The 11,714-nt window shown below is 31.5% G+C and overlaps 1 protein-coding gene across 1 annotated transcript; it reads left to right on the forward strand.

The window, feature by feature from the left end:
* Positions 1-3,848: 3,848 nt before the first annotated feature.
* LOC130817782 (uncharacterized) lies at positions 3,849-10,318 on the forward strand. Its single transcript, XM_057683672.1, has 6 exons — positions 3,849-4,396; positions 4,527-4,610; positions 6,607-6,678; positions 7,274-7,339; positions 7,416-7,487; positions 7,750-10,318. Exons 2-6 carry the CDS (start codon positions 4,601-4,603, stop codon positions 9,906-9,908), a joined length of 2,379 nt encoding a protein of 792 aa, XP_057539655.1. The 5' UTR covers positions 3,849-4,396; positions 4,527-4,600; the 3' UTR covers positions 9,909-10,318.
* Positions 10,319-11,714: the final 1,396 nt, after the last annotated feature.

The following is an 11,714-nucleotide window of genomic DNA, read 5'->3' on the forward strand; positions in this document are numbered from 1 at the left end:
TAAAAAAAGAAAATTTATATTTTATATAAAAGTAAAAGAAATATATTCATGAAATGAAAAAATAAATTAAATATATAAATAAGAATAAAAGATATGTATGATTTACATCCAAAAATAGAATTAAGATAAATTTAATAAAATAGATTAAAAAAATTAGACGAATGTCGTATGATAATTATTGACATTTTCTATTTGCTTTAGTAAAATAACAACTAAGATTGATAGATAAGGTAAAACATTAATGATGTCGATGATTTTAGGTTGCATGAGATGCGAAAAAAATACGATCAAAATAATGACTCTACTTGGTCAATATTTGGAGAAATAAATTTATAGTAGATGTACGTTGCAAATTAGGGTTTTTGGGGTATTATTTTGAACAAAAGTTTAAAGAACTGAATAGCAATACTAATATACGACTCTCAAATCTTAGTATTAGTCTTCTCGTATTTTGATCAAAATTGTTAACAAAAAATATATTTTTAAAAACAATTTTTCATTACATTATTGGGAGTTTTGATTGGTTTTCTACGTGAGTTTTCCCATTGTTTCTTTGGATTATTCATGGTTTTTTGATAGTGTATGTGTGTGTTTGAAATATTTTTGTAGGTGTTTGCATAATTCGAACCCTTGGCGTGCATTATGAAAGCTCTACATAAACCACTAAATAAATTCTATATTAATTTTATACTCGTCTTCCTTTTGATCTAAAAATTGAATAAATGATGCTTTATATTTTACTTTTAATATTATTTCTTAATAACAAAAAGTTTTCAGATTTAAGAATTCTTAGTTAAACTTAATCAATTAATCCACATGTCAAAACTGATTTGACAATTTTGATATTGTTACTTTTCGATTAAAAGTTTTGTCTTCTATATATATCACTTAATAATCTTAGATAAATTTCTTTTTATATAAAATGACATATTATAAATGAGAAAAATATTAAAGAAAAGAACAATTATGTATTAAATTTCTAAAGTTAATAATGTTGGTTATGCGCCATTACTTGATTATTTTGCTACTTTTAAGTTAGAAGTATTTGTTAAGTGAACAATCATTATTATGTTCATGTTATAAATTTATTGTAGTGTTTACTAATCTTTATTTTTATAATAAAAATACTTTCAATAATGAGCCATAAGAAAAAGAACCTAAAAACTTTACAACTAAATAAATAAAGTAAAATATCCAAAAGGTTAAAATACTAAATTTGTACCCCGGCCAAGTACTACTTTAAAGACATTAGCATTAAATACTAAATTTTTAATTTTAACCAACTAATTTACCAAACATTAGCATTAAATAGTTTAACCACTTAATTTTTTTTAATAAATTAAAATTATTTAATAAATTATTCTGCCAAACACCCATTTCTCCAGCTCAAGAATCAGAAGAGATAACAGATCAAAGCAAGGAGTTAGAACGTCATTTTGCACAATGATTTAAACAACTAACCGACCCTCCACCTCCACTCAACACAACGATCCCACTTATATTGTCAAAACTCAAAAGTACAATTGTACAAAATAGTAAAGAATGTTGTTTTATGAGGGTTATCCTATAAATAAAATATTCATAAAATGTAAGATTTTTAGTTCGGTAAAATATTAATAGAAGTATAAATTTATTATATTTATAATAATTACTCAGAGTAATTGTATAGATTAATTAAAAAAATAACAAAAGAAAGTGCAACATAATATTGAGACTGTATAAAATTTTAGACTTAAACTCTTATTCATTATATTTTTTAGATTTGAATTTATATATAGTCTTGTAGTATCTATGTGTATCTTTAATGAGTGAAATAAGAACAAAAATAAGTCTATGAATATAGTGCACGATAAAATATTATTATATACTACTCATAAATTGCTCCTGTAATCTTCACTAGACTACACTTAACACTTTCTACTTTTACTTTTCACTTTCCACTTTACTAATACTTCCTAACTCATCACTCCTTAAGCATAAGATTTGCGCACACTAACTTATACTTCCTAACTCACACTCCTTAAGCATAAAGTTTGCACACACTATTTTATTGTGCATTAAGTCCACACAAAAAATGAACTTTGAATAGAATATAGTAAAAATAGATAAATACCATAAAGAATAAATAAATACACATTTATGGCTTTGAGTTTGCTATTGAGAGGATTTTAGTTAATTTGTTTGATAAATTGAAAATATTAACCATTTTATTAACTTTTAAGGTAATTTGATAAGCCCACTATTTAAAAAGATATTTGATACAAGAAGGTATTGGTTGTTAACTATTTATTAAAGAAAAAATGATAGTAGGATGATTAACTCATCCAATATATATATATATATATATATATATATATATATATATATATATATATATATATATATATGTATATATATATATATATGTATATATATATATATGTATATATATATATGTATATATATATATATGTATATATATATGTATATATGTATATATATATATATATATATATGTATATATATATATATATATGTATATATATATATATATGTATATATATATATATATGTATATATATATATATATATATATGTATATATATATATATATGTATATATATATATATATATATATGTATATATATATATATATGTATATATATATATATATGTATATATATATATATATATGTATATATATATATATATATATATATATATATATATATATATATATATATATATATATATATATATATATATATATATATATATATATATATATATATATGCAAGTCCATAACCCACTATTTGATTGATGAGATATTTTGTCTTACATATAAAGTATTTCCCACACCCCCTCACATGTGAGTCACACATAATAGGAACCACCTTCGGCTCTGATACCATAATAGACCGTGATAATTTGTCACATAATCTAACCGTGGCCCACTCGTGTGGACACGGACACCCGTGGGTTTGGGCCCACAAACCCACGGGTCAGAACGTTGACTTGCGCATACACTTGGTGAGGTTTATTGTTTTCTAAAACCATATGGTAGTAGGAGGATTAACTCACCAAATATATATGCAAGTCCACAACCCATTATTTTATCAATGTAGAATCTTGTCTCATTTTTTATTCTTATCTACACATTTCTTTCATTTTTGATCTTATCCCTACAATTACATTATCCTTGTTATTTTCTTCATTGTACAATCATAAATAATAGCAATATCAAAGAAACAAAGATAGTATAACACTTAGTGGGATACTCCCTCTTATTCTATTCAAATGTACATAAGACTGTCTCATTATGAAATAAATCTATATAATCAGCTTTTTCAAATTGATCACTTTAAAATCATAAATAATTACTTTAACATATTAAATGTACATATATTAACCTAATATAAATGATATCAACATAAAACCGTTTCATTTAAAAATTTGTGATATAAATACAAAAGTAAACCATATAGTTAAACGATCTAAACGTAATAAAATCAGATTAATAAATAGAGTAATAAAAAGAGAAGTCTTAGTAAATAATGGTTATTTGTGAAGTAAAGAAATCACCTTTATATGGTAGGATTTAATAGGATAAGAGTTTTGTTATTTTAATTTATGTTTTTTGATTTTCTCTACTATAGTGTTATTTTTTTGTATATTTATTGTTATTTACGAATTAAGGTTTAAATAAAAAAGAGTCAAATCATTTTCAGTGGGTCCTACAGTCAATGCTTTGCTGGAACCGACCACTTTCAGCCTTTAGTAGGCACGACAGCTTTAATTTCTCGTTATTTAGTGTCTGTTACTCCTTACTAATATCAATTAATTTTGCACTCTTATTTATAGGTTTGGTCTTTTTGAAAAACAACCAAAAAATATAAATATTTAATATTTACAATTATTTTTTATGTAATTTTTTTTTTGTATATGAGATTTTAGCAAATCAACAATTCCCTTTTGAAGAGCACGAGATGTCTGTCATAATGGTGTTGAAATAAGTAGTATCTTCCATGTGTGTTGTTTTTTTTTCTTCTCTATTAATTATTACTTCAAAATATTATTTTTTCTGGGGAATGAGAATTTTAATATATCTATTTTTTTCCCAACAAATCTTCACATGAACGACTAAAACCCAGTAAAAAGTAAAAAAAATTGAGAAAAATCCCATGAAAATATAATGGGTTTTAAGATTTAAGGAGAAACTAGCATTATATCTTGAAATTGATTAATGGGTAGGTTTTAATTTTTCTGGGTTTTTAGATTTGAGTATAGGGTAGCATTTTCTGCTTGAAATTGACTAATGGGTAGCTTTTATTTCTCAAATTTACCTTACATTTACATCATCACATGCATTTAGATGTTAGTGGTCCTGATTTTCCATATTCAAAGCTGAAATCTTAAGTAAGTTTTCTCTTTCCTTCCTCTTTCTTTTTCTACACTTTTTAAGATTAGATGAACAAAGAATGTTTGCACATTTCTAATTTTATTGTGATTTTCTGACATTATGTGAGTATTTTGTTGAATAATGCAGGATTTTGTGGAATTTAGGGTTGTCTTAATTGCTGTTGATTATCTTCATTGATTGGAGTTTGCTGGTTGTAAGCAATGAGATTAGGTGAGTTTAGTAATTGTTCATTCTGATATTATGCCTATCATCTGTTTGACAAAATTTCTGAGTCATTTGCAATTCATTTAGCAATTTATTGGGTAGTTAATACAAGGATTTGGGAACAATGTTAAAAGTACTTTGATTTTAAGTCCTTTTATAAGCTTTATCTTGGGATTTGCTTTTAATGTGGTATATATTGTAGAAGTATGAATTGTTATAGATAAGGTTTTTAGTAGAGGTGATCATTCAAGTCATCATGCTAATTTCACGTCAGGTGTTTAAGGTCGATTCAAAATGGATTTTGCGTCCACATTGGTTTTTATATAATTGTAAATTTGTTTTTAAGTTGGCTCAAATCAGGTTCGATTACAAGATCGGGTGAATATCGGGTCATTGTGTCTGTATGTTAGTTGTGAAAAACACTATAAGCATACATTATATTGCCTCAATATGACGAAAGCGAACGGATGCGCACAATCATTTTGCTGTAAAGAACAAAGAGTTAGTTTCCGACTAAATAACACTTTGAAATGATGTTGTTTTCTAAAAATTCGATGGTATTGTATTAAAGCAACTTGGATATCGAATTCGGGCTTGTTTTATAGTTAGATAATAGTTGAGGGCATTAACTGATTCAAGTTCTAGCTCAACATTTGAGACCATTAATTGATTCAAGTTCTAGCTCAATAATTTGAGGCCATTTTGAGGGTCAGTTAGGTTTTTGGTTTGGTATTTGACAAAAATTTCTGAGTATTTGTAATTCATTTAGCATTTATTGGGCAGTTAATACAAGAATTTTACAGGAATGTTAAAGTACTTTGATATTAAGCCCTATAATAAGCTCTGTCTAGGACTTTGCTTTTTATATGCTATATTAATTACTAATTTTAAGGTTTTGTAGCTTGTTTGTTGTGAGTTGTGAAGGAATAATTAAGGCAAACATTGCATTACCTCCATCCCACGATATTGGTTCCTACCAAGGCAGGGTAAGGGGATCGGATGCACGTAGTTATTCCCATGTAAAAACCAAGAGTTTCTTCCAATAGAAAGAGCCCTTTTAAGGCAAGGAATGAAATAAGACATTGCTGCAATTTTCTGCTATTTTTTAAAGTTTGATGGTACTCTACTAGAGTAATTTGGATATTGAATTCGGGATTGAGTTGTGTCGATGATCTATGTGTTTGATAATGTTCGAGGGTATTATCTGACTTGATATCTAGCTCAAAATTTGAAGCCATTAACTGATTTAAGGTCTAGCTCAATTTTTTGTGGCCATTATGAGGATCAGTTTTGTTTGAGTTTAACGTTTTCCTTTTAACATAGGAGAGTTTATGTGGACGAACACTGAGACGGGTATAGGGTTTATGTAGCCGGCCACAATTTTTTGGATTAAGTCTTGGTATTATTGTTGTTGTTTCCTTTTAACATAAGTGGATAGTAACATTATAAATTTTCTAATCCTTATACATTAATAATTGTACTTGTTGGTATTACAGTTACATAGATAGGAAAAGAAGATGCTATAATTGATTGCTAAACTCAGGTTATGATCATGAGGCTTTCTTTTTCTTTTTTTTTTTCCCGATTACATAGTAGGCTGAGGGAAGGGGAGGGCTAGATGAGAATCGAACCGAAGACGTTACCCGGGGAAAGTGACATTGTTCCATTGTGACAAGACCCGATTCTCATGATCTTGAGGCTTAGAATTTATTGAGTTTAGTTCTTTTCAGCTTAGAATTTATTCGAGGCAAAATTTGCTTTTTTCGATTCGCGATCACAAGGCAATTAGCAAATCGTGTGACACTGCTCGTATTGGAATGCACGCATATGCTCAGTTATGTTTGCCATCACTTATCGTTGTCCTTCTCTACATCATTTTGCTGTAGTTTCCTTAAACATCAATTCAAAATAATTTCTGATGGTAGCTATGCTATCTTTGTATTATATATTTATTTAATTTAATGCATCTGTATGTATAATTTCTATGATTAACTTCATTCAGGTTTTCAACAGAATGATGTCGACTCATCGACTGGGCAAAGTCTCTCTGGTAGTTTCAGAAAATCAACATCTGGTTCGTATATACAATTAATATTTTGGTGTTATGCATGATGTATGCAGCTTTGTGTTTTTAGTTTTATGCTGTAATTAATGCCTCATAATGTCTTCTTTATAAATCGACTTCATGTAATATGAAAAAAATCAAGAAGTTTCAAGAAAGGCAACTATTGTTAGAGTATATAACATATTTTGGGGCTTCAACCTTCAGCGTGACAGAAGCCACAGGTTCGAATCTCAACCACCCCTCATTTAAAGTTGAATATTTAGCGCCAAGTATGAGGAGGGTCTATGCTGCATCCACACTTCTAGCCTAAAGGCTTTCGTTTGAGGGGAGCGTGTTAGAGTATATAAATATCCTAGGGCCCCAACCTTCAGTCTAAATTTTTGATTGGGTTCCTATACAACTATTTCAACGACAGAAGTTTCAAACCGACTTTTTTTGGAATAAGCTCTTACATCTATTATACTATGAATCTGTATCATTTTTTCTGCAGGTCTAGAGTATGTTTATTACTACTGGTTCTTGATTATATTCTAATGAGTCATAATTTGGTGACAAAATCTGACATATGACATATTGCACTAATCTTATCGAGCTTGTCTTGCAGTATTCGGTGAAGAGGACAGTTCATCCGGACAAGGCGTAGATGGAAGCTTCAGGAAATCGAGGACTGGTCAGTTGCTAAAAAACTTGTTTCTTTCAACAAATATTTACTTCTTGTTGATATCATAAAACATAACATTCCTCAGGATTGCCGCCAAATAATCTCGACTTGTATTCAACACAAAATTTTGACGAAAGTTTCAGAAAGCCAAAGCCAGGTATTTTCATGTTCTCGATCATACCTTCTATCAACAAAGGCTTTAGAACAAAAATTTGGCGTTTTCACTTTTTCCCATCATTATCGGTGGAACATAATTCGCTAGTTAGTTTGCCTTTTGAATTCGCGGTTTGCTCAAACTAGTTAAAAAATAGCCCAAATCCGACCATAATTCACAAAGCAATTAGCGAATCATGTGACACTGGTCATTATTCACAATTTTGATTATCTAATCTCCATTACGTGTGGCGTATGACTTTCAGGAGTCTGTAAGGGTTCTTCTGGTTTGGCTTCTCTTAATAAGTTCACTCCTATCTCGAAAAAGGCCTATAAAGCACTCAAAGAAACTGCAAGAAACTTAGTTGATTCCGAACTCTTTATTCAAAGTCTAGAAGATTGGATTTTAGAAAATTCACTTACCGATTCCAACCATGGTGAACAATATTCATTTAACTCACCTTTTCAAACCGATGAACTCCGCCAGCTTGACTTCGCTTTGGAAGGAACCTTTTTTCAGCAACTTTTCCGAATGCCAACCTCCTTCTATAGCTCTAGTGATCTTAAAGAAGAGGAATATTTTGCTTTGGAAGACTTCATTCACACTATGGCTGATGGGTTGTGGCGTACGTTCTGGCATAAGAATTCCCCTTCACCATTTCTTGTGTCTTGTGCTCGTCACCCTCGATCAAGATTTTATTCTCTAGATAAAGCGATATCAAAGGGGAAAGTCGCCGAGCTTTGTGGTGCAGCTTTAATAGCACGAGGCGAAAATGACGAAAGTATTCACTGGGATCAAGTAGTTCAATTTTCGTTATTTAAACCCGATATAATGCTGGGAAATAAATTGGGGATCTCGTTGAATACTCTAAGTGAAGCCCTTTTCTATGGCTTTCATATACTCGTTTCAAGGAAGTTGAGCAAACGGGCCGAGTTTAATGATAATTCTGTTTTTATTCTAGTTATGGATTCCAAATTTGGAGCAGTAGTGAAGTTAACCGGTGACGTTCGCCATCTTGAACTCAACGTAGACAATCCGTATCAAGCAGTGGCCGAGTGGATGAAGATTCATTCGGAGGTCAGCGTTTCACCGGTAGATAGAATATGGAATAAACTAGGAAATGCCAATTGGGGAGACTATGGAACTCTGCAGCTTCTCTTGGCAACTTTCTACTCTATTGTTCAATTTGGCGGTTCACCGAGAAGATCAATGGCATCTCTAGCATCAGATCACTGCCTCCGTCTTCAGAAACGAAGAATCGAGTGTCATCTTTTGGAGACTGAAACAGGGAAACATTTACATCACTCTCAAGACTATATCCCGCAAGGAGAACGAGAAATCGTGGAACTCGAGCATGAATTTGATCTGGCTGTGCTACACCAAGCATCACATATGATGCTTCAAGAGGGTGACATTATACATGTTCAAGATCAGCAGCTAGGCGAAAAGGGTTTTCAGATCCAAGAGCCGTTACTTGACGAAAAATCTTTTTGTTATAGTGCTATATCACTAGAAAATCCTACTCAGTTGTTGACTCTATATATGGGTGCTCATCCGTCTAGGCTAGAACCGTCGTGGGAGGATATGAGTTTATGGTACCAAGTACAAAGGCAAACCAAAGTTCTAAACATCTTCAGGCAAGCAGGAATTTCGAGCAAATATTTACCCGAGATTGTGACCTCCGGCAAAATGTTGCATCCGGGTAGTTGCAAGAAGCAAAACCCGAATGAGAAGTGTGATCATCCTTTGTGTGGAACACCTGTTCTGGTGACATTTCCTGTTGGGGAGCCTATTTCATCTATTGTGTCTCAAGACGGGCCTTTTTCTTGCGAGGAGGTGATCCGTTGCTGCAGAGATTGTTTGGCCGCGTTGAGAAGCTCAAAGATGGCAAATGTTCAGCACGGTGACATTTGCCCCGAAAATGTGGTGCGTGTTGGTGATGCTAATGGCTCAAGCAGTAGCTTCTTTTACGTCCCTGTGTCATGGGGACGGGCTGTATTAGAGGAAAGAGATGGCCCGGCAATGAATCTGTTTTTCTCATCGTCTCATGCTCTACAACACGGTAAGCTTTGCCCTTCATCCGATGTAGAAAGCCTTGTTTATCTACTCTACTTCTTGTGTGGCGGAAACATGCAGCAACAAGATTCGATAGAATCTGCCCTTCAATGGCGGCAAAGGAGTTGGGCTAAGCGACACATTCAGAGGCACCTCGGTGAAGTTTCAGCGATTCTGAAGGCGTTTGCTGATTACGTAGACACCATTTGTGGGACCCCTTACCCAGTTGACTATGATGGATGGCTAAAACGATTGGATAAAGCTGTTAATGAGTCAGCTGACAAGGGAAAACTAGTAGATGAGATGGTCGTTAATATAAGAATCGAGGATGTTGCTGGTTCTTCAGGCATCTCCGAAGCTGGTTCATGACTTGCATTGCTTGCTCTTGCTACTGTTATTGTACTTTTTGAGATTCTATGAGTTGTTTATGTACATTAGGCTCGAAAATTGCATCACTCGATCTCGAAAAACTTAATTTTGGCTGTACAATTTGCCTGTTTAAAGTAGAAGCCGGCCCGACCCGACCTGTATCCGGCCCGTTGCAGTCTAGGTGTGACCTTGTAATAGTTCAGCATATCCCTGCTGAATGTAGGTTTCTCAAGCTTGGAGATACAAACTTAGCTTGTAAATTAGCTAACTAGGCTTATATACAAAGAGTATATGGCATCAAGGCTATTATTCAACTATTGATTTACATGCATATTCATGTGAATTGTGATCATCAATATTGTTGGAAGCTACAAGATCTTTCTTACGTAATTCGCTAATCAGCTTTTACATATTTTGGGTTTCGTAAAGTCGTGGTGTCTTGTATCATCTTTTTGATTTATCTTTTTGTGTGGACAAAATTACAATGCACTTTTCGTCGTATTTATAATCTAAATTAATGACTCGTGATATTATAGTAATTAGTAATCTTATCTAATTAAACTCTTTGAGTAAGTTGTTCGACCTAAATTTTGATATGTTAATTTGGACATTAATTATAGTTTTTTAAGAAATTCATTATAATTTCAAAAGTAAAGTATGCATCTTTTGATTTAGAATAAATAATAAGCATGATCCAATTCCACAATTAAAAACATTTACTCATAAGATTAGCAATTGAAGACAAGGTTAATGTAGAAATATCAATCTTAGTGAGATTAATGAAGGAGAAAGACATGTACTTTTAGCAACCTATAAATTGAATAAATAACTTGGACAAAGAGTAAAGAAGGAATAAAAAAGCAACAAAGAAAGTCATTCCAAAAAAACATAAGAAATAAAGGGAGAACTTAGGTCAAAATGAAAGGAGGAGGAGGGTAGAAGAAAAATAAAACATACTCGTACAATCATACCCCTTCAAAGAGAGAGTGTAACTATGGATTAAGATAGCCATGCACAAAAAGCGATAAGTGATATCGAGTACGCAATAAGAAATTGCCTATAGAAAACTCGTATTATTAATTAGTCAAAAATCATTTGCATTATCGATAATTTCTTTTTTAACCTATTTGACATTAACATTTTTAGTTGTAATTTAGAGAAAAATATACAAATCAAATATAAATTTCGTTAGGGTAATCATAATTTTGAGCATTGAATCAGATTGATGATACCAATGATTGATCCTTGACCTTATTGTGTGTGGATCAACCTTTACTGCAAGTAGCTTGGTTCAAGCTAGGGATGATAACAGGTCTAATTTAAATTGAATTCAAGTTGACCCAAATCCGTTATTAAAGGGAGGATCTAGATTCGAATTCAAATCCGCGTGTTTAATTTGTCAGGACTTAGATGGTGCTATTTAGGTCTGGTTTCAAGCAACACTTTTTAAGTGATTTATTTGTAAACATTTTCTATATTTAAAGTAATATAGTATTACAATACATTTAAAGTGAAAAAAAATAAATTCTTTTAATATAATAAAGGCCCCATTTTAAAACACATAGCAAAAATAAATAGAGCCTTTAAAAGCGTGTTACAATATAATCTAACATCTATAAATTCAGATATTTTTTAAGGTCCGAATCCGAATCCGACCCAAATTTGGCGCATCCGAAAAATAAGATTGAGATTGGCCAACAGATCTGGGCCGAATCTAGGATCCATTGTCGTCCCTTGTTCGAGCATTGGATATCGTAGTTTTATAGGGGTATTTTGGGAAAAAAATTTAATGCAGTAAGTCTTAAA

The sequence above is a fragment of the Amaranthus tricolor genome, chromosome 7, assembly GCF_026212465.1.
Source record: "Amaranthus tricolor cultivar Red isolate AtriRed21 chromosome 7, ASM2621246v1, whole genome shotgun sequence".
NCBI classification, from domain to species: Eukaryota; Viridiplantae; Streptophyta; class Magnoliopsida; order Caryophyllales; family Amaranthaceae; genus Amaranthus; species Amaranthus tricolor.

What these genes read in the sequence shown, in the direction of transcription:
- LOC130817782 (XM_057683672.1), top strand. An exon ending in TTTCAGAAAATCAACATCTG is followed by an intron (nt 6,679 to 7,273) that starts GTTCGTATATAC and finishes CTTGTCTTGCAG; the next exon opens with TATTCGGTGAAGAGGACAGT. An exon ending in CTTCAGGAAATCGAGGACTG is followed by an intron (nt 7,340 to 7,415) that starts GTCAGTTGCTAA and finishes AACATTCCTCAG; the next exon opens with GATTGCCGCCAAATAATCTC.